The sequence below is a fragment of the Poecilia mexicana genome, unplaced genomic scaffold, assembly GCF_051168715.1.
Source record: "Poecilia mexicana isolate PSO_F unplaced genomic scaffold, ASM5116871v1 scaffold_3, whole genome shotgun sequence".
In the NCBI taxonomy this organism is placed as follows: Eukaryota; Metazoa; Chordata; class Actinopteri; order Cyprinodontiformes; family Poeciliidae; genus Poecilia; species Poecilia mexicana.
In genome coordinates, this window is record NW_028263372.1 from 12,091,315 (window position 1) to 12,115,916 (window position 24,602).

General features: G+C 38.6%; 1 protein-coding gene across 1 annotated transcript in view; it reads right to left on the reverse strand.

The window, feature by feature from the left end:
• Positions 1 to 1,219: 1,219 nt before the first annotated feature.
• The window catches only part of adamts7 (ADAM metallopeptidase with thrombospondin type 1 motif 7), a 142,092-nt gene continuing 118,709 nt past the window's right edge, over positions 1,220 to 24,602 (reverse strand). Inside the window, exons 23-24 of the mRNA XM_088004166.1 lie at positions 24,140 to 24,302; positions 1,220 to 6,024 (exon numbers count right to left, since the gene is read on the reverse strand). Of these exons, the coding sequence (XP_087860292.1) occupies positions 5,879 to 6,024; positions 24,140 to 24,302 (309 nt within the window). The 3' untranslated portion in view covers positions 1,220 to 5,878. The remainder of the gene's footprint in view (positions 6,025 to 24,139; positions 24,303 to 24,602) is intronic.

Here is a 24,602-nt window from a genome sequence, read left to right on the forward strand (position 1 = left end):
CTGAGATGCGTTGCTATTTATGAATAATCAGGTTTTCAAAATGTGTCTGAAATTATGCCTGAAGAATTAATTCTCCACCATGTGAAAAATGTTTCCTTATATCAACTAATGAAGCAAAGGGGACCAAGTGAATTCTTGTTAAAACTTATTCAATCAATCAGATTACTTGCACATAATCAAGTGTACTTAATATTAATTGGTTGAAGATGATGGCGAGGTGGACGATGGGGTGGAACAGGTGTCACAGAAAAAAGTTCATACAAATCAAAAGCAACTATATTAATAAGAACCAAAATGAGGGGAACAAACAAAGCCCGGAGTAAAATTTTACTATTTGCAACTCGGCTTTGTGAATTAAATGCAGAGGACGCACTAATTAATGAACCAGCTCTTAAAATATATTTCACCCCAAAACTTAGAAAACACCACAACACCAGGAGTCAGATAAGAGGGAGACGATAAACAGGAGGATGGATGATCTCCCGTTTATTTCATAACAAGTTAATAACGTGAAACGCAACTTAAACATGATTAAAACAATAGACTGACACTAATTCTGCCCTGCTGAATTTGAAATGAACTAAACTGATTAAAGGATAAATGTTTATCAAACATTTCACTGCTGCCTGAAGTTTAAAGGGACTCATTGGTAACTTGAGAGAGATTTGGTAAAGAAAACAAAGGAACATTAAAACAAAGTGAGTCGCAGCACCAAGGATGGAACCGGAAAAGGTTTTGACCTTCTGAGGGTCACGATGAGGCGGCGTCGCCTTGTCCAAGGCATTCTTGGGGAACGTGTAATTCCAAGTCACTTTTTGCATAATTTGGAAAAAAAAATCTAGGTCAAAGTTTATTCCTTTGGCACTAACCGGTACTGGATGCACTAACAGAAACTTCTGCATCTTTCTGAACCCAACTCTCCTGAAGTTTCAGGAGGAGGCTTTCTCTCTGCCAATGAGAAAACAGGAGGCAAAGAGGAGATTCTCTCTTGAAGATAACATGTTTGCATTTTTTTCCCCTTTGCTTTAAAAAAAAATAGCATTAAAATATTTAACTCTTATGCAGGGTGTAAATACGCTCCATGGGTTTGAGTACAGTTGACTGATAAGAGCACGTAGAGGCTAAAATCACATTTTCTCCATAATTCGTATTCTCCACGGCACCGCTTCACCTGAGGCGTCAGAAAGAAAAAAAAAAAACAACTCGCAACACAGGACGGTTTTATAAAAGGAGACGTTTCGTTTGTTTATTTTACAAGGCCTGTTGAACATGAAAAAAGGAGCACTGCTTTCACTGAAAATGATTTTCCTTTCAGAGGAAAACGTTCATCCGTTTAGAGAAACCATCAGCCACGCGCCACGTGAAGGCGGAGGTACAGAGATGTCCTTCGGACGTTGTTTGAACTTTCTATGTTAAAGACGAAGAAGTGCAGAAACATTCGAAGGTACCGCTGCAGCTTCGACGGGATCAAACAAACACTTTTAAAGCGGAAACCACAGCGTGTACATATATGGAGTAATACACACGTTTACCCATTAACTGCTCTTACATAACATGATAAAATGTAGTGTCTTTTTTTTTTTTTTTTGTTGAGACGTTTGACAATCATTTAAAAACAAGCAGTACTCTAGCACACTGCATTTACTTCAAACTGAGAGCTTAACCAGGATTAGAAACACCAAATGGTTCACTACTCAAGTTGAGACGGCACTGGGCCCGCCAATACCTGAAACTGGCACCAGAACAAGTGGAGCCTGTGCAGCTCCTAGCACCAAATATACCTGTAGCTTCGATTTTCTTAAACATTTACTCTGACAGTAAAAAAAAAACACAAACCTGTGTGGTAAAACCAAAGGGAAACAACTATAACCTCTTAGACTATTTCATGTAGCCTTTTTTTTTTTTACAAGCTGCTGCAGACATTTAACAAGCTGAAGCGTTGATAAAGCCCACCTCTAGTCTGAGACTGCTCTGTTACATCTTTACAACCAACTGCTGTTCAACCAAACTGAGAAAAACATAACAGAGACAGCAGTGTCAGGAACACGCAGCATGAAAAGGGCTCTGAAAAAAACCACAGCGCGATATAAAAATAAAGAATTGGGGCGTTTTGAACGTGGGCATTAGCTTCTGCTTCAAAGGCTGCGTATATAAAAAAAACAAACACTGGACAAAACCACTGAGCTTCAGAGATGAAGCCAGAGCAGATGTTCCTTTGAGTGCGAGCTACCTGATTACCTCCGAGTGCCGGCTCCAGCGTTTCTCTGGCTTCTTTAGAGGTTATCTGCACCGACGCTGGGAGCTTTGGACTAGAGCTGGAGCTAAAGCAGATTTTTTCCCCCTAAGGCTGCTGTTGGAAAACAGGAACTTTAAAGCTAAATCAGTTCATCACTCTGAGCCTCTTTTCAAGACGAGTTACTCTCTTACTTTGTGGCATTCTGAGTTTCTGCAGATGGTAGCACAGGCAGACGCTTTATCCACACAAACTCACACGTCTTACCAATGCAAACGAAGGTTCGTATCTCATCAAAAATGTCTGCTTTTTCTTGAAAAGTTAAATGTTTGTGACAGCTCTTAAATGCTGCTATAACATGAGTTACAAAGAGTCTTTGAAACACCAGTGCTGCAAAACAGTCCTGAATTCAGCGAAGAACTGCGACCATGCAGCTGTAAGTGGTGAGCAGACCAAGTTTCACAATGAGGCCTGGGATCATAAAACAAAACAAAAAAAGATTGGAAACGATGAGCTCATAATGTAACCTCTCATGTTCCAGCTTTGTGCCATTATTGTTCTGTCCTAATTTATGCAGATTACTGAGCCGACTGTGCCAACTGACGGCACAAAGTGCATATCAAAAACGGATGTATACACTCTGCCTCTCTTAACCACGTTATATATTCTGCTGTCATGGTGTTGATGGTGGGATTGCTACACTTCCTACAGATTCCTGCTCTTTAACAGAGAATAAAACATGCACTTGATCTTAGTTTTTTAGATTTCAGCACTGGACACATTTTGGTTGGTTACTCGGTGCCAAAATGCAGTCGTTTGGTGGCGTTTGTAATTTTTTTTTTCTAGATTTTTTGACCGCATTGAATCTGCGTGCTGCTGGTACTTCTGAAATAAATCTCTGACAAAAATGTGTGTAATAAAATCTTGTAAATTTTAAGCAGATAGTTTGGAGCTGGTTTCACTTTCCTGCTAAGATCAATGGTACCCTTAAGAAAAAAAAATCAAAATGGTGACCAGATGAAGAGCTCTTCAGGATGATGGCTCAGAGGTGTGCTCTTAAAGGTCTGAAAATGTTTATATTTGCTTTTTGAAAAGCTTCAAACACAGTATGCCAATATAAATCCTGAAGACCAGTGTGTCTGTCAGAGTTGATCCAACTTGAAAATTGCCTGAATTGATCCTGAGCCTTGAGCCAACTACGGGAGTTAAAAATTCATTTAGATCAAAAAGGAGAATTTACTTTTAAGGCAGCTCTGATAATGAATAGACAAAAACAACAGCATACAAATAGTGATCCAGCTGAACTCTTAGTTGAATGCTCCTGAGATACTAAATAAACGAGGACTGAGGTCGCTTTCAGCTTCTGTTCAGTATGACTTTAGCCAACAGGCGGAGAATAAAGGTCTGAAAAACTTCCACTGCAGCTTCACTTATCAGCCCCAACGGCTATATTTGTCCTTTGAATGCAGCCAGGAAATTATATTTTCAATGGTCCTCGCTGATGCTTTGGTGGAGGTTCTGTTAATTAACAAGCCACATAAAACTCAATGTGTCAGGGCAAACTGCTCAGCCTCTGTTGAAGCTTTCCAAAGGCGTCAGATTTTCACACGAAGCCGTTTGGAGGTTCTGTCATGTTCTGGTGACGCCGGGTCGTTCGAAGGCAGAAACGTAAAGATAAAATGAGTTACAGCCATTTTACTGAGAGCTTAAAATGTTTGCTTCTGAATGAGAGCAAACATGGAAATACAAGTGTCTTTAACTGTGGTAAAAAAATTAAAAAAAACCTCTTCATTAGTGGATATCAACTGGTTAATCAACATATGACGACGATAAGCCCAGAATATTTGTTTTTTATCCAGACTATAAACATCGGGTGATTTTTTTCCCACTGTCGGCTCCAAACCAGGTCTGCTGAAGATAAGAAGATAAGATAAGAAGCACCGACTCGCATCGCCAGCGTTTCTAGCAAACTCTCGCTCAATGATTGAGGAACGTAAGTTGTAAAAGTTGTAAAAGTAAAAAACGTGATTTTAGCCAATAAAACCTATAACCAATGATTCTGACACAACAGCTGTGCTTTGTAGCTACAAACTTACTACAAACTTTTAAAATCGGCTCTAGTTACAACTTTCAATAAAGGAATCTCGGTAGGTTTTGTTCTGTCGGGTGCAGTCGCAATTAAAACCTGGTTTTCTGGACATAAACCTCGTGACCATTTCGCTGTGTTTAACTGTAAAACTGAATTATAGTCGCTGCTAACCTGAAAAAGCTTGTAGACTTTCTCAAACGCAGCCTTAGAAAGCAGAAAAAATCCCTGGTTTCTGCCAACGGTTCTGGAGGTGGAAGCCTTTTGAGCGTTGAACTTTGACTGTAATTCATTTCACGTCTAGAAAGAATTTGTTGATCTAATTAAAAACTTCAGTCTGACACATGAACACATTGTGAATTCAGGGGTTCACATGTCAAGATAATTACGCCAATTTTTGATCCGACTCGCCAATCTTAAGGATATTCCAAATATTATGATGGTTCTAAAGATAATCCTCTGATTTATCACTGCCTTGTTAATAATCCTCCATCTTGGACTAATAAGGCAATCCAAGATGGAGGATAATTCAAAATACAGAAAACCAGACATCTGCCACCAGACGTCCATAGAAATTGCCATGGATGTCTGTCATGTTTTTATGAACATGTCCACAAAACACCGTTAATTATTCCTCGTCAGCCATGTTTGTTTACGCTGAACTCTCGAGAGGTTTTGAGAGATTTCATGAGTAAAATTTCCTCGTCTTTGCCGTGTGGCTGAAGGCCAGACGCTGTTTAACCAAACCTGATACAGCTGTGATTTTTCAATGTCCTTGGGGACTCTCAGGTTTTGAAAACTGAGAGTCGTGAATTTTAACTTGTTGCCGTGTGAACCAGGCTTTACACTTAAGCTTAACCTGGCAGGAGATGCTTCATGCAGGTAATAACACAGTTTCCCTCAGGTGCCTTGTGTCCGCACTTTAAATCATACAGCAAAACATTTGAAAACGTTTCTCACAAATGGGTAGCAATCTTTGGAAAGCTTCAGGAAGCCCTCAGATTTTTGACCTGACACATGATGTTGAAAGGCTCCCTTTTTCGAGCAGGTACAGTTTGAGACCCATAATGCAAAAGAAGATTAGTGCATAACAGAAATGCTAAAAGCACAGGACTCAATGAAATGACACATGATCAGCTATGCACCATATGTTTTGCTTCCCGACACATGTAGCACATATTAAAAGCCACTGAGCTGCATGTTTTAAGACTCTGCTGCAGTCATCAAAATAAAAAAACACGCACTACAACAGAAAAGATTAGTGGTTTGTCTAAGTGTGTTAATGCATTGTAACTGGGTCGAACGAAAGCATCTCGTCTTCTGTAAAACACTCCAACCTGCTAAACAGACGTCGTCAAAACGCGGGACGCACAAAGTACAAACAAATATTTCAGCTTTTGGTTTGTCGCAATTCTGTCCTTCGCATCAGCTCCAGGTGAACTCTGTCGTGTGTCAGTGACTTGATTGTTAATCGTTAGCAGAAGTCCCGGTGGTTGGCTCCCTGTAGAGGCCTGTGGTTTATTACCCTGTGGTTGAAGAGACGCCGGGAGAGCGGGACCTTAGTGGAGAGGCACGCCGCTGACGCCGGGGTCCTGACTGCACGTCTTGCAGCAGCTTGCCTGCATGCTTGGCTGGTGGCAGCGGCTGAGCGACCGCAGAGTGTGACAGATGCGAGATGCCAGACGGTCGCGAAGGCAAACTGCTCCTGTGTGGATGACAGAGAGACACACACGCTCATGAAAACGTCAGAGGTCACCGAGAGCAGAGGCTGCATGGTTTCTGGGGCAGGTTACCAGCAGAAAAACCGAGCTGGTCAGGGGGATTTTCCAGGATCCTGAGACACATGGGGCTTAGTCCAAAACCCAGAATTAGCTCAATTTTCAAAACGACACCAGCATTATGTTTATCTTATTAAAGTAACTGAGAAATGCTGAGCTAATTTTCTGCCCAGGTTAGTTTTTTTTGTTTTTTAATGAATGCAAATTAATGTGGCTGTAATGTGAAATAATCTTTGTGCAAATGAGCAAACCCTTGCTATAACTCAGCTAAGTCTAAAAGAACAATCCCCCTGACTGAAAGTAACATGAGCCCCACTGAGTCAGCCAGACAGAGTTAGGACAGGAATCTGTGGAGGACACTCAAGATCAGGATGACGACAAGAAGGACATCCAGCATCAAAAACTTAAAAAAAAAACAAAAGTAAAAATACCAGTAGAAATATGCAAAACATTGCTCTGTTAAAGTAGCTCAACAAGTGAGACAATCAACTGATGCATGTTGCTTTTCCCAGATTTTATATCAGCATGTTTTTACTTGATTTCCACGTTTGGATGGATTTGTTGGATTTCATTTGTGCAGATTTTGTGAACTGGATGCCTCTCGTGTGGTTGGACCGAGTTAAATATTGAACACCATTTGGCAACATTTATTTGCTTTGTAACTTTTGGTGGGAAGCCAACTGCTTTGATGGACGAAAGAAAAGGAGAGAGAGAAAAAAAAGATCGGATATCTGCCACAGTTGGATGAGAGTGAAATTCAATTATCTTTCATGACTGATCTACTTGTGGGAAAATTAAGCTGCAATATTTGAGAAAGTGAACTCAGAGAGAACCAACTCGCCTTTAATGCTTATATTTGGGAAAGGGCTTGCGGGATGCTGGGCATTTTGAAACCACCGTTGAAAGACACCCAGAAATACGAGGAAAGCTCTGTGACAATGGGTTTAAAGGTTTCCTGTATTCCTGCAAACCGGTGTGAAGGACCAGGTTTGGGCGCTTGATGCAGCTGAAAGCAACATCAAAAGCAAACGGATGAAAAGTATATTTAACATGTAATTTGGTCATTCAGCTGGAAGTCAGACTGTCTGGACTTCTAGAAGAGAGTTCACATTATGAAACTTTAAACTTTTCAGGTCTGGAATCAGAGGAGTGACGAAACAGATCAGTGTGTGCAAAAGATGAACAAAATGTAAAAAGAAAAACATTCGTCCTTTGTAAGAAAAAAAGTAAAAAAAAAAAAAAGCACTCAATTTTATGAACATTCCTCTGTGACCTATATTAATATAAATATTTTTTTGCGTGGAAATCCACCCTGACCAGCAGCAACATATCAGAGAGATCCTGCCTCACTTCTTTACTTCACTTTACACTATCAAACAATAAGCAAATAGAAAATTAAACTGTTGCTAAACAGAACAGCTGATGTGTGTTATTTATTTCCTTTTTGTTTTGGGTGACATAAATAGTCCAGAAAGCGGCAGTGAAAAGACGATACTGAAGAAGGCATCTCACTGTTTGAAAAACAACATTTACCCAAAGGAAACTGCACATTAAATACTTCGTTAGTTTTGTAGCCTTCCACAGAGACAGACTGGACTCGCTCCAATTGCAGTGCTTTATGAAGGTGACCGAAGTCTTGGTCAGATGTAAAAAGCAATTTGGAGGTGTGAAACCTTTTAAAACCTTTTTTTTTTGTGCAAATGCTTCTGCTTCTGAAACAAAACATGAAGACAAATTTGCTTCTTAAAAACCCTCCAAGCAGCACGCATAATCTCTATGCAATGACTCAGTCTACATTTCAACAAGGCATTCTGCAGCAAAGCATGGCATCAGTTTTTAACTTGGAGGTTATTGCCATCTGTCAGTTTGACTCAGACTAATTAAGCTGCTCTCTTTCACAGCTACGTACCTCCAACATGGTAAAACTTAAATCGTAACATTTCTGTGGCAGTGCAGAAGATCTATTAATATATATATTTTTTTCTCCTTCTGCATTAAATCAATACTGGCACAGTTGGACTTCCACAAGGGGGAAATGTCTATTTTTGTCACTGTAATAGATTTCAGACTTTCGCTGTTTTCTGTAAGCATAAATAAAAGCAACAAACACCAGAAACCAAAAACCGCCGAGCCACAAATGACACTTTTTAAGATGTATGAAATGTTCTTCATCTTGTTCATTCAAATCTTCATCCAATTCCCTCTATTGAACATGATTCATGTGAAAAAAAAACTGTATTAAAAAAATACAATATTGTTTTTAAAACAAGACATAAGAAACAAAAATAAGTTAGGAACATCCAGCAAAAGATTCAAAGAAATTCATTGTCTGTTTCCATTCAAAAACTTGAATCATTTTCACTATTTCGGAGCTCAATCTGTCCTTGTAATTAGCGCTTTGTGTTGTAGGAGTAAAGTTTGTTTTACCATCTGATGCTCATCTTCCCTTGAGCACAATAAAAACACAGACAAAAGCCCACACTTTCCTGCTGCAATCCGGTGATTAATAACACGCCTGCGACAGAAAAGGACTTTAACAGACAGCATTTCAACTTGACAACAGACATCTATAAATCTCTGAGTGTCAAAAGTTTAGCCTTTAAGTGAGCACTCTTTTAATCAGGGTAAATATTTAAATGTCTATGTGCGCATCAACAGCAGCATCAAATAATAATCATCATCATCAACACAAAAGATTGAAATGTTTTCATTTGTGAACCTGCGGCTCCAGAGCTGCGGGAGACGGCAGACAGCAGGTGGCTAATGTCTGAACCATCTGTTTGAAGGGGGACGAAAAGTAAAGAAAAACAGAAGAAATCATCTATTTCAATAACTGTACGCACATGACGAGGAAGCAAACCAATAATTGTGACGAAGGAAAGTTAAAAAAAAAACAAAAACGTTTTGCCCAGAAAAGACCGTCAATGTTTATGTTTTTAAAATGAAATGGTTTTAAAATGAATTCATCTTTCAGTCCTCATAAATATGACCTTTAATTTAAGGATATTTATCTGGGAGGGCAAAAAAAAAACAAACAAACAAATCCCCAATCAGTAAAATATGCAGGGACTGGATTTTATTATTTGCTCTTGTATTTTATTTAAAGCTTGATCAAAGTTTGATTTAGCTTTTACTTACAAAACTGAGTCCCTTAGGCTTAAATAAGATGTTATAGAAAGCTTCTTTTCAGGGATTGTTCAGGTCAAACAAATTATTTTAGAGAGCTTTACATTCGGAAGAAAAATGAGCTTTATCAAATAAAACCTTTACAGGACAGGATGTAAAAAAAAAAACAAAAAAAAAAAAACTTCAAGGTTTACTGTCACCTTTGAAAGGCAATGTCTATTTATATTATTTTCCACATATGTAACACTCAGAAAAATGAGTTGGATCTAAGAAAAAAATCCAACTCTGTTGCCTGAATCCAGGTTTAAATCCATGACTGGAAGTCTGAGCCTGTTCGCTTAAAAACCTCCCAAACTTGCAACTTGCAATAACTATTTCTGGTACCTTGTGGGTGCATGAGAGTTGGTCCTTGAGCACAAAAAACTTGTCAGGCTGACGGTGGCCTTGTTGTTGGGAAACTTTTCCTTATTTAGAGCAGCTACAGATGCAGAGATCAGCACAGAGTCCCTGGAAAAGTGCAAACATCAGGGTTTACTTGCCAAGACCCGCTAAGTGAATAGGAAAAAAACTAAAAATAGTAAAAAAAAAAAATAAAAAAATCCTGAACTGGATCAAAAACAATGAAAAAAAAAAAAACTTGAATGTGAGCCGAAGACTGCAGCTGAGCCTGACACAGTAAAACAGATTGTTGAATAAACTCCTTTAGGAATATGAGTAATATGAAAATAAAGCTAAGCTAAAAAGGTGAAAACCTGATTACCATAACAAATCATATAATACAACAGAACCTCAAAGTCTCTCTGTTAGCAATAAAACGTGACAAAAGCCATTCCACATATAGCATATCAACATTAATCAGTTTGTTATTGGTTGTAATAGAAATTCACCCATTAGTCGTTTTTAATGTTCCTTTAACTGAGAACAAATAATAGTAAATAATCTTCAGCCTGGATCTCCACTAAAATGGACACATGCTCAGACAGGGCTGCTTATGATAAATACAAAATATGAGTATATTTATTTAATAAGAATCGAAATACAAGTGTTTATGAAATGAAGACGTGGGAACCAGTTAAAACTAGTTAAACGGAGAAGAAAGTCAAGTCCACCGTGCAAACTGCTGGTGTTAAATAAACGTCTATGCACTTTGGAAAACCTGCTCCCAAAATAGCTCTTGCCGTCTGCGCTCATTTAGATGAGTAATTATTGATGCACTTAGTGGAAAGTATGTCAATTAAAAAAAAAAAATGGCACCAGAACCCTTATTGACAGCTATCACACTGGAAATGGGCAGAGAGAGAAAGATGGGTGCATTAAGGAAAGGTCGTATTTTTACATTAGTAACAAACAACCAGGTTTTTTTTGCTTTAGATTCATTTATATAACATTTCGCAGGATCTATACTAACAGTGTACATTAATCAAAAGCTGGAAATGGTATTATATATATATATATATATATATATATATATATATATATATATATATATATATATATATATATATATATATATCCCCTCAAACATACAGTGATATAAAACCATGCGTACACGCACCAGAAAGCAATTTTCCTGTAAAATTTTCAGCATCACCGCAATTTTTGCGTACAAGGCTGTGCCTCATGTTCTGCCCCTCCACGCCCAAATTCAACCACGACTGCTCAATGCAAACTACTTCATGAACGTCGAGGTTTACTTAAGCGAGCCAGCTGACTGGTGTCATTTCCCGGAGAACAGTTGCAAGCGCGGAGAAGGATTTCAGAAATCGTCGTGAGTGGGGAGGAGAGGCGAGCTGTGACAAATAAAAAAGGAACACACCGCCACCGGCGATTCAGGAGGCCAATGGCGCACTCCACAGTTTACCACGGAGTCAGGGTTACTGGAGCCTTTGGCTGAAATGCTGCAATGTAGCTCTAAATGTGAGGATATGCAACTTTTCACCCGAGGACACAGACGCCTCACCAGGAACGTCCTGAGAACTAATTCAAAATGTCTTCCTACCGCAAAACAACAACAACAACAAATCCAATTTGCAACATAGTTTATTTTCAATCCATAAAACATGTTAAGGAAAATGTCAGTGGGTGGGAGTGGATAAAAGTCAGCCTGAGAGGAGACGAACAGCCGAGGACAAATTACCCTAATCTCCCGGTTGTTTCTGTTTACTTCAGTGACTCACTTGTAACATAAGGTCTCGCGTAGATGGATATTGGCAGCAATTTTTTACAGGAAAAAAAAAAAAAAAAGGAAGTGGATTTTTTGTCAGGTGGTGACTCGCTCAGTTGTCCCCAGATAACCTGGAAGCAGAATATCTTAAAAAAGAAAAAGGAAAAGAAATCCAATCAGGATTAGCTGATCCTGATTCAGCTAATCCGAAGAAAGTCCATCAAAAATTGATATGTGATCTGTTAGAAAAATGTCAATTTTATGAAAATTTTAATACAATTTAATTAGAACAGTGTAAAAACATCTAAACAGGAATCTGTATGTCATAATCAGTTATGCCTTTGTTTAGTGAGGTGTTTCATATTACTTATGCTGGTCCAATTAATTTGATTAATTAATTTCACCTGGTTCTATAGGTGAATGAAAAACATCCTAATAACTGAATGGCTGGCATGAAAACAGGATGATTAAATATTAAACTTGAGTCATGCGGCAACACAGAAATGTGAAACAATTCAACAAATACTGAAATAATTATCCACAATCAAAGATCTTTTATAAAAATAAACACATATGCATCTGAATTGCATATCTTCGCACATTAACCTCACATTTGAATGATTTCACTTTTCTTGAAACATGCATTTAATAAACAAACATAAGAAATAAATATTACAGACATTTATTTTTGCACGCTCGTATTTCCAACCTGTGCCGTGGGTGTATAAACGATCTAATTCGTAGATTTTTATTTTATTAATTAATGCTTATATCTCCACACTGGCATCATACGGCTGCAGGGTCTGCAGCTGAACGCTGAGGTGATGCACCACAAGTCCTCATAACGTCTCACATCAACTTTAAATCAAACTTCAAGTCCAACAACAACAAAGACATGAGCTGTTTGTTAATCCTCCATACTGCCTGCAGCCACACATCATCCAGCGGTGTTGCCGTATTACAAAGTTGTAGGGAAAATGCAGCTTATTCTTTAAATGCTCTGCACATTTTCTCCGTATTCGGAAGGTTCGGATGCTGCAGCTGTTTTCTTTGCGAGCTGAATATATTCAGCTTAGGCTTGCTGGACAGCTGCTGCAGAAAAAGCTCCGCTCTCCGTTGCCGCCTCCTCTGGTTAATGATGCAACGCCACCCACAGAAAAGATCTGCAGCCCTTCTGGGACACACCTGCGCAGATTATGTCTCCAGGAAAGTACAGAACAGATTCCACTAAACTGTTTTTTGACTTCTTAACGTTGTGTTTGGAGGTGCTGGTAGAATGTTGTGCTGCTATTGAAGCAAAAAATGATCCACAGGGACCTTCTGATGGGCAAAAATCAGCTAACGGAGGGGAGATTATACTCCCTTTGATGACAAAATACTTTAAACTCTGCATTAGGGAATGAAAATAGAAACTTTATCCATGAAACTCCTGCTTTGACTGACGTACAGAAACCTCCGACTGCTCCTTTGTTTTTCACACACAAACAAAAGCAACCTTCTGCTACAAACCACATAACCACATTCAACATTTGTGTCATTGATTTATTCTTCAAAAATAAAATCATGTCCACCCTCTGATTTAATAAAGTCAATCATGCATTTAGGACACCATCCTTAAGAATTATTTTAGTGGAGCAAAAAGACCATCACCAAGCGCTTACGCATCCAGCTTCTTCATGTTGTTCACCGTGGCAGGAAATGTCAAAGGACAATCAAAACAAACAACAACAACAAGAAGATGACTAAAAGTGACATTAAGCAACGAAAGAGAGAAAACATGGCTGCCAGGGAGGATTTTCTTCCTGTTAAGTTTGAGATCAAGGTCAAAAGGTCACCTGAAAAATCGCAAATACCATAAAATAACAGGAAAATAAAGTAAAATGAATAAGAATGTGATTATTGACCTCCAAGTTAGACTTTGACATATTTTGTATCGCAAAGTTTTAGATTTTTAAAACTAAAAGGTAGCATTAGGTACGTGTACGTTGTTGCATTTTGCCAATGTGAGCGATGTTTGTTTGCCGACAGGTTTCAGCAGCATGAGCTGCAGCGGGGCTCAGTTTGGTCTGGTTCACAGAGCACATCTCTCATTATACAAAGCTGTTCAAATAATACCTTAGGAAATTACATTTTCTTTATTAGGTACAAAAGATTAGACTTCCTTGATGCAAAAAAAAAAAGGATAGAATTAGTTTAATAATCATGAGTCATCTGAGACAGATCTGATTACTACTGACGGACGTCCTGTGTGCAGATCCAAATCCAGTCACATCTTATTTACCGACTGTAGGTGGTTTTGTCAGTGGCCAGACTCCAAAAAAAAAAAAAAAAAAAAAAAATCTCCCGTCTCCTTTTTTTGTATCAGCTCCTGTTTCTCTTCTAAAAAGCAGAGAATGGAGGGTAATTGCGCACTGTGCGTTCACACAGGGTTGTATTGGCGTTGAGTAATCATAGGAGCAGACACTGAAAAAGAAAACATTTTCAACATACAATCCATCTTTAGCACATAAAATAATAGTAGCAAGTGTTTTAAAATAAGATCTTCAGGGCGAGGCTTGCCCTGCATTGAGTGCATGGCTGCAGCTGCAGAGTTCTTCTGCCTTTGGTTTAGAAACATTGGAGGATGTTTAAACGTGATATCAATTCATTGAAATGCTGTGTTGATTTTATGCCGGGTGTAATGTGGCACACACCTTTGGTAAAAAAATAAATCCTTTGTCTCTCAAAAATCTTGGCGGTCATTAAAATGTCCATCCAGCAAACATGAGGTGAAAACTTAAATTTCAAATTCATTCGTCACAGTTTAATTGTAAATTATTTGAAAAGACGTGAGCCCCTTTAACTGTGACAAAAATGCACAGGCATAAAAGTAAGTCAGCAAAGAAGGCAAATACGTGTCAACGTTACTGTAAATTTGGTCGATGATTTATTTCTCAATCATTGGCCAAATGATTGATAAACTGCAGTTTGTGTGTCTGGATGTGATGACAGGATTGCCCCGGAGGGAACACAAATGATAAACATGTCTGCCATTTCTCTATTCAGACCCAACTTATGTCACAAAAGATTCAAAAGGTTCATTACTCTCTTCAATTTCTCTCAAGGACGCATCGTCGTGCAGCTGAAACAACCATAAGCCATGCTTTAAAAGTTTAGACTTGAGCTTAATGTACAGTAAAGTGGAGAACTCCATTTCGTTAAGCAATTTAAACTCTGAATTATAAATTATTCAAGAACAAAACAACTCCTAAACTCAAGAGATGAACGAGTGCCGCCTCTACACTCGGGGAGTTTTAAACTGGATCATTAACCACTTGGTGCTGGCAGCCGCAGAGTCAAAACTTTTCCCTCGTAAAATATCAAAGTTAACACAGTTGACAGATAGAAAATATGATTTTAGTAACAACAGAGGGAATTTCAGCTGAACAATCTGCCATGCGGAAGATCATTTGAAGGGTGATGGATCTCCGAGGTTCTACTTCAGATATTTGCTCAATCTACTGATTGTTAAAGTCATATGTGTTAGATAGTGTTCAACTGTGTCAGCTTTTCTTCTCTTCCTTCATTTTAAACTAAGTTCTTATAGGCAGAAAATAAGTCAAAGGAAGAACGACGTCTTCTTGAAGCCTCGTGTTTTGCTTGGTTCCTTTATGTGGTCATCGGTGACCTGACGAGGACAACTCTCCAAAAACCTTTGGATATTTTCTAATGGACATAGTTTATTTTGTTAAATTAAGAATCAAAATGTCATCAAAACAACTGAATCCCTGCATTGCGTCAACCTACTATTCTGTAGAGAAACTGCAGATGCAATTTTGTTGCAATTTCTTTTTCTTAGAATATTGGGAATAATAAATCACCTGTTAAGTGCAATAGAGGAACAATACAATAGCTAATATTTTACCACGCGTCTCTTTAAAAGAGACAGAGCTGCCAACCGTGATTTATGCTGCTGAAAGAAATGGATCGGAAAATGAGACCTAATAGATCCTAATAACCAAACGTAACGTCAGCAGTGGTGGACAAAGCTTTACTGACCTCCGCCTGACGCATGCGTCGCCTGCATCACGAGCTTATGTTCAGTCGATGTGAAGAAAGCACACACATTAAGTCTGCCTTTATTTATTTTTTAACATATATGCATCTATAAAACCTTTTACTGCCTAATGGGACATTAATGGCCTAATGGTCTGCTTTATTGTCTGGCTAACAAAAGATAAGTCCAGGCTTTACTCAACTGCATTTGCTCTAATTTCCTTGGTATCATAGCATATTGCGCATTACGCTACATTCACGACACAGCTGTTGCTCTTTTGGCTTAATGACAATGCCTCCTTATGGGTTAATTAAAATGCTAAAAAAACAAAACAAAACAGCTGTTGTCTAAAAAGCTTTTAGAAACGTTGGGATAAGTTGCGAGCAGCACCGTCATTCTGACAGAAACCGAGCTGGACGCGGAGAGGCGTGATGTGTTTACACACACCGAGGTTTTAGAAAATGTCAAGAAAGGTCAGAACCGTTATTGGCTCTGACATTTCATTTAACGGTATCTTAACGAATGGCTTTCAAAATTACGTGCAGAATTTGATTGTTGGACAGTAAGGCCGGAATGAGAAATACACACAATATTGTAGACAGAGATTATTTATCTTGTTAAAAAATAACTAGTAGATTAATGGATGTAAATTAATACAACAGCAACTGCCTTTAAACACAGTTTAAAATGTGTGGTTTTGTTATGCAACGGGAGAAAGAGGTGCAAAGATCACCACTGACAACTTGATTTAATTATTAAATCCAATTAACGACAATTCAATATCTTGAAATGTTACATAATTTCACAATATTTACAAGAAGGGCAAAAATTGTTTCTTCATATTTGTACATTTGACATGTGTACTGCACATTCATTCAACATCACAGTGTCTTTAGTCAGAGGCGTCTACAGGTTTGCTGTGATACAGACTGCTACAGGACATCCTTTCTACCCGCAGCCAGCAGCCACTACAACTTTGAGAAACCTCGAATAACGTTTAATTTCCCTTTGGACTTTCCAAACTGAATCAAATAGATTTTTTCAAAACTATACAATATTATCATCTTCTGTACTCCTTACGACATTGTATGATAATAGTTAAGCTGAAATTATTAACATCGTTTGCAGATTTTAAGCAACAATCGCTCACTCAAGAAGTTTGTTCCTAATAATAAAGGACAGAAGAATATTCAAAAGAAATCAATTAATTTATAAGGGGTTTTATTTCTGAAAAAAAGCAAAAATAACTAAATAATATTAATAAATTTGGAGCTGAATAAGCAACATTTTTCTCTGAGTTTTTCCACTGAAACTAGATGATTCGGGTGTAAACTGGGAAGTTGATTAAGGCTCTCATTAAGGCTTGGCTTTAGCTTTAGCATCCGATGAATAATCAATTATTCACCATTAACCTGAAGCTGCTCACCTTGTAGATTCTCCAAATGGTTCTCAGGAGCAAAACCATCTGGAGCGCTGCGTTTCCTCGCTGCAGTTCAAAGCAGAACTGCTCAGCCTCGCTGCCGACTGTTCGTCTCCCTCATGTCTCCAGCACACAAAAACAACATATCCGTCCGCCAGAGAGGTTCGTTAGACTGTTTATTTTAAGGCTCCTCAACCATTATCACTTAGTAGGAATGAAAAGACAAGTCTATCAGAAAGCTGGTGACTGACAGTAATTTATACACGAACGCTTTTATATTAAGCTGAAAGAAACTTGCAATCTGGACTCAGATATATATATATAAACTTCATTCCTAACAGACAAAAGCCCTTTACACATCTTTGAAACGCTACTAAAGCAGTAAAAATGAATAGCAAAACTGGAATACAATTTGTTTTATAATTGCTTAATCATGTTAATTAATATAATTTCTAAGTTGTAAGAATACTGCTTTTAATATTAGCAACTTTTAGAGAAATATTTCATAGCATACTAAGAGAATAACCTGCATAAGTTATCAAACTAAGTGTGTTTGTGTGGGTGCGTGTGTGTGTGTGTTTTGCTCCTGAGGTTTTTTAGATTATATGAATTTTGGTTTCCTCAGACCATTATGTAAATGCCTTTACTTCCCATGGTGTATGAAATAATGTAGCATTTGAGAATGTGGCTCATCTAATTTGATCTCTTTTTCTTTTTGAAATGACAAAACATTGTGTGGGATGAACATTAGACGTTGTTCACTTCAAACATTTTCCTCTGCTTTGAAATTCTCATCATTTGGTACAAAAGTGTTACTGCCGAATCCCACGTTTTTGACGCCGTCCGCAGTATCAAAGATCTGTTCACTTCAACAAGCTGAACACCAGGAGCGACTGAAATGGCTTCATGTCCTGATTAACTCTGCCAATAATCATTTTGACCACTTTGGGCGTCGTTACTGGACTCTGCAGACCAATCAAACTAGTCGAAAGCCAGTTTTCTGCAACACACACACACACACGCACGCGCGTGCGTGCGTGCGTGTGTGTGTGTGTGTGTGTATGCATCTGAATGTCTGCAGATAAGACAGGTGAGGGTATTGCACACACACATCCGACTCTGCTGGATCCCCTACTCTTCTGTTTAATCTCTAAACTCAAGGCTGAGTATCTATAACTCATACATTTATGGTAAGTAGAGTCTGTTTCGGCACTTGAGACCACCTGGACTCCGGCAGGTTCATGAGTTATGTTTAATTCACGTTCGTGGTATTCTTGTTCAGCTGCCGTGGTTAAAGGGAGTTGAGATTTTATCATGAAGAAACATCAACCCTGCGTTGGTTTAGCGTGGGCTGAAGTCAGAAAATGCTCGACTTATTTTCCCTTCTGACAACGAATGCTGGAAAATATGCAAATAATAGCCGCTGTCTGAAGAATTTGTCACATTTAAAATCCAATGTATATGAACAGACAAGAGGAAAAAATCTGACTGATTTTTGTAGACTGACATCATCCAACAAATGCACAACAAATTATTACGCCAACAGAACAAATGCTCGATTGTTTCATGCATTGGTCGCAAAGATTGAAAAAGCTGATTTGTTTATTTATTTATTTTTAAACTCAGTATCTAATTTAGGTTCTATGAAAAGTTTTACTTTGGAGGACCTCTTGTTATATATACACTCTGGAACAACATTTAATCAGACTACATATATGAGTTGATCACCTTCCTGTCAGTGAACATACAGGTGTTACTTCCTAGTATTTCAGTGAGAAACTATGAGTGTGATTTATTCATTTTCACCCTGTGTGAAATGAACAGGCTCTTGTTAAGGTCTGTAAGTAACAGATCTAGTTTACAACCTTCTAGATTATGTGGGTTGTTCTCTGTTCATAATGGGGATGTTTTTATCCCCATAAACAGGGAGAACTGAAAGAAAATGCCAACTTTCAGCTGATTAATTAGTGCTTTTAAGAAAGTAATGCACAGGACTTTGACTAAGCTACATAATATACTTTGTTTAATGAGAAAGTCTTAAAATAATGCAACACATCGTAGAGAAATTCTAATCAGAAAACGATACTCTCAGGTAGCTGCTAATTCTGTATGCATTAGTTTTTTATTAACCGCTTTCATTGGCAAATCACTAGTTTGTGCAACCTTGCACTGCTTCCAGTTGTTTGGACAACATTAAAATATTCATTACCGAGTACGATGGGACGCAACTGCTCAGAAGTCATCCGAGTCATCTCGGCATTTCCATCCCTATTTATTAATTTTACCATGATTTGTTATTGCGGCACAAACACAGACCTGTTGTATCAACACATGCAAATACAATCGTCAAAAAACAAAAAGAAATTCAAATATCTAAACTACTTTATAATACAAATGAAATAGTGGCCGACACAAACTTGCTCCGATAAAGAGGCATCAACTCAGCACACACAAGCGCAGCGCCGGGCGCCGTTTGCTGCTATCAGACGCCTCAAATACTCATGATAACACTTTTATACCTCCATGCTCTCAAAATGTCAGCAAGCCTGGCATTCAGTTTCCAGCAGGCTGCCCTCTGAGGAAGACTAATTTCATATCTGATGCTTTAAGCAGAAATGCCAATGAACAGTGGTGGCCCACATCTGACACGTTAGTGGAAAACATTTTTAAGATTTGTTTACTTATGCAAGGCAGGCATGTCAAATTACGCTTTTCATTTCTGCTTACGTCAATTTTTTTTTCTTTTTTTACAAGAAATGTAAAGCTAGACAAACGAATTGCTTCAACACGCAGAAACACCTTGATCGTGTATCTGAGAATAAAATATTCGGGTATTTAAGAGTCAACATTCACATGATTAAGATTTTACTTTTGAAGTGTGTAAATAAATCATTTGTGTATGTTAATATGTAAAGAAAGTTGTTTTCCAGTGCGTCCTGGGAAACTGCAGGATCAGCTGTTCTTTAAATTGTTTAATTTAAACTCCTTTCAATTCAGTGGAGCTCATGTGCATACCAGTCATAATAACTAATAACTCAGTTTACAAGGAAACCTCCTCAAATTCATACGCAGAATGACAAAAAAAAAAAAAAAAAAAACGTATTTAAAAAAATCAATCAAATGCAGAAATATCACACAGACATATTCAACTGCTATTAAATATAGTCTAACTCAATCCTATAATAGAAAATAAAATCCCAGTGGGTGAAAAGGTGTTTAATGAAGCCCGGTTGATTTCTGGTGTTTTCTTAAAACTAGCCCTTGGAGATGAACGTCTGCTCTGATTGCTCAAGTTGATGTTAAAATTATTTCAAGGTTTTTATGCTTTCAATTTTATGAAGTTAATATATAAATATGCCAGCTAACATTGTGACTCTTGGAGCTCAATGTTTGACTCACGCATTTCCTTTGTGCTTCTAAATAGTCGCTTTGTTCGCAGCCGTTTCTCTCATGCAGAAGAACTGGAGCTTATCGAACGCGGGCCTCGTTAACAATGACGCTCATTGAGACGAATCTGCTCAGCTTCTCCGCTGGTCTTGTGATGTGGCCTTTGAGAGCGAGAGCAGCTGGATTCCAAAAGATGGCAGTGACGCTGAGAGCAAATGCGACAGAGTTCATGCAATTAAAAGGGTTCGATTTTTTTTTTTTCTACTCTTGCTCAGATTCAAAGTAACGTTGCTGCACCCATACGGTCCTTCCAACACCACCTTTTGCGATTTTTCATATCGTATGTCAAATTGTCGGAGAAGAAAGACGAACCGCCTCCTTTGAATCGTTGCGGTTATCTTTTACATCCTGCTTGGCGCTTTTGTCATTTCAGCCGTAAACCATAACAACTTTGATTGATATTGAGGAAAATTGCTATTCTTTGACATTTCCTTTATCGTGCCGCCCATTTAATGTTTCCCTGAAAAGCTGTGACATCACAGGTATGGGTGGAAAACGTTTCCCCTGTGGCTCTGGTCTCTCTCAGACCGGAGCTGCCGACACATCAAAGCTGAGTTTTTCCAGAAAAGCTAAAGGATGGATGACTTTATTTTTGTTTTAGTGTAAATAATAAGATACAAAGAATATCATAGATCTGTCAGGAACAAAGAATTGTAATATTTTTATTGATAAAAAATGCCTCAGTCCATCCATTCATCTATTGGCTTGCGGAGGTAGCTAATAGATGAAAAAGCCCAGACGCCCCTCTTCAAACTAATGTTAGCCAGTTTGTTTTGGGGGATCCAAAGCTTTCCAAAGCCACAATTGATAAAATACTTTTTCCAGTCAGTATTGGTTTGTCCAGCAGACAAGATGCTTAAACCACTTTTGTTGACTCCTTTCAATTTAGAGAAGCAGAGCCGTTATTCTGAGCTTCCTCACCTCAAAGACACGTTCAAGCAGAAGACGCTCATTTGAGAAGCTTATGTCCAGGATTTTCATCTTTGGGTCATGACTAGTGTCTCATGTCTGCAAGTTGAGGTACAAGAACATTTACGTTTGGGATCCACTTCCTCCTTAACTTCAGCTCTAGAACAAAGTCAGCATTAATGCAAATACGTAGATAATTCATCCATCCTGTATTCCATCCTAACATTACTTAAGGAGAAGACACGTGCAGGAGACTCTTTCGGGTCTTTGCTTTAGGGAGACCCTCACCCTAACCCAGAGAGAGCAGGTCATCTGTTTCTGGTCGAGAACCTGCCTCAGTAACTAACTCCAGGTCTGAACTGCTGCCAGAGCAAATGAGATGAGAAGAGCTGAGATGCTGAAGTCTCAAAGCAGACTCGTTTCAAAGGCACAAAGTGGGCCTGGCAGAAAGGAAAACACACTGGGAACAGGCCTGACCTTAAGAATGTAGACAGCTATCGCTCTGGTTATACAAGTACTGGATGAGTCTTGTAAGTGACTAATATGTCTTCTATAGGCCCACAAAAACTCAGATGAACTGGACAACAAGCTCATCCGACTTCCTTTGGAAGCGGAATAGTGAAAGTATCAACAAACCTAATTCCTGGTCACTTTATTAAACTCTTCAAGTTCAGAATCACCCTAAAAAGAGAACGGTACGCTTGGCTTACATAGTTATATGATGTTAAATTCCTCTCTGATAGCTCCAGTGTTTATTTTTCTCTCTGTGTATTTTGGTTTAGGATGTTCGTCGTAAAACTGGAACACCAGCGGTTTGATTCCAGGCTTCCTCTCTATAAACTTTTTCACTTCTAACCTAGTTGGAATAAAAGCCCCTGACATCCTTTCAAGTTGTCGTGTCAGCTTCTGATCCATCCAGTCGCACACAGTTCTTTATGCATCATCGCTGTTCAGAACGCCCTCAATAAGCAAAATCCAGTTTAACAGTGTAGAAATCTTTATTCCCAGATACTTGAGAATGAATGAGACGGCACTTATCTATCACACACGACCATATTGGCTGTGGAATTGTGCTTTATTTTACAAACACCGATATGAGTCGAGTTAGACTCATATAATTTCAGACGCAGACACCAGAGAAAGAAGAGAAGATCCATCTTCATCAACAAAGATTTATCAAAAAAGTTGCTTCTGGCTGATATTTGCTGTGTCTGCACTGAAACAACTTGGCTGCATTTTGTTTTTGACTTTCCTACCTTTTTCTAAAGGTAGGCATGCTGCAATAGAAAAAAAAAAAAACACTCCTGAATACATTCTTGACAGAGAACCAGAGTGTAGAGTAGCCTAATAAATAGCTAACGTTCATCGCTGTCCAAGACATCATTAGCAATATACCCAATGAATACTTATGATGCATTATGCAGTGCTACACCTGCAGTTAATGAACAACCATTCATCACATCAGAGCGTCTTGTTCCACAGCTCCCTGGTCTAATTCAGATGCTCCCTTCGTTGCCATTTTCGGCGTTGTGCAGAGGTCGGCCTCGGCGCCCTGACCGGTGTGTGTGCATCACAGCGCAATAGACTGTGATGCACTTTCTATCAGAGCGTGTCTGTGCGATCAAACAGCACAGGACGGCACGCACTCTCCCCTCCATCAGTGACCCCGGAGTAGGTTCACCTACAGAAGACCAGCAGCTCTGGAGATGCTGCCCAGCCTGTCCCTTTGTCAAACCTACGTTTGGTTTTACCTGCTTCTAACACATCAGATCCGTAGAGGAAATGTTCTTTTGCTGTTCAAAATACCCCCATCTTCCACACACGCCACAAAGAGTTTTATCAAAGTAATTCTCTTTACTTTTCAGTGGTTTTGATTATATGAATTATCACTGCAGGAGTGATTTATTTATTTATTGTTTTGTCCAGGCATACATCCTATTCCTGGACTCTCATTGCATAGCCTTTAATAAAACACAATGAAAATTAGCAGGAAAAGGATTATTTTATGATTGCAAAAGTATTTTGAGGAAATGTTGCTGACTTTGGGCGATAGTGAGCAACATGGGGACAAAAAAACAAAACAAAGAAACAAATGTCACTGATTTAGTTTCAACCAAAGCAGCATCATAAAATATCGAGCCTCCTATCCAGGGTGACATGTGAAAATAACAGAATGTGCAAAATCACCTCATGTTGACCTTTAGAAACAAATTTTCAGGTCAAAATCAAACATAGAGAACAAATTGCAGTAGCTGCTGGTAAGATAATTTCTCCACATCCTCGATCATTTTGGAAAAAAATATAATACATATATGGTTTAAAAAAAAAAAACAGTGAAGTCTTCTCATCTCTCTGTGATGCTTAAAGCAAGCAGATTTCTGAGAAAACTCCAGAATCCATCTGCAGGTTTTCCACTCAGATCTCTGTTTGAAATTGATGTGAAGTGGATCATTTCAGGCGACTGTTTTCCACCCACCGCTGAAGAATTTCTGACCATTTCCTCCCACTCTGCTTGTCTTCCAATCCCATGACACAAAATGCAATCAGTGACTCGAGATCACATATTACCCACAAGAACTGGATGTTCTGTCTTTTTTTTTTATATTATTATCATAATTTTTAGTTTATTTCTGCTGGCAGAGCAAAATTGTCGATACAGAGTCGGTGTTCGGTAAATGAGACCAGTGTTGGTTGCAACAGAAAAAGGTTTCTTTCACAACCAGGAGAAGTTATTGTGAATTTGATGATCCCTCTTATGTTAAATGAGGATTAATCTGGATTAGTCCAGATTAATCAGTGCCCTCAACTGCTGGGATAAAACGTACAATGAAAATCGATTCTGTCCACCTGAATGATTTTCTTGGAGTGAAAAATGATCTGCGGTGCAGGAGGTAAAGTAACAGCAGTGAAATAAATAAAATTATAATTTGACTTACTCACCAGAGGGATCAGTCTTGCAATCCCGGATGTGGCACTTTTTGGTGCTGTTGGGCTTAAGCTTGTGGTCACACTGAACCTGATCCACCTCCTCCGAAGTCTCGGTCCTGGTGTCGACGCATTTGATGAGCCGATGCTGCATTCCTCCTCCACAGGAAGCTGAACACTGCACATGGAAAGATTTCACAAAACTTTCACAAAGCAAAATTAATCCAGTTCACTTTTTTTTTTCTTTTTTTTTGTTCGAAATGATAAATGTTGTCAATTTATCATTTAGCTTTTCAGCGTGATTTCCAAAGCCAGAAGTTTGAAACCGTCTTATCTCTAGTGTGAGCAATAGTTTTGTTTCCATTTCAATTAATTCAGAACCAGAACTTACATAACATTGGCCCGGAGTGCTTTGGATGATGCAGTCAGCTGAGGAAAAGAGTTTCATCTTTACAAAAAAGAAACAACACAACTGCCG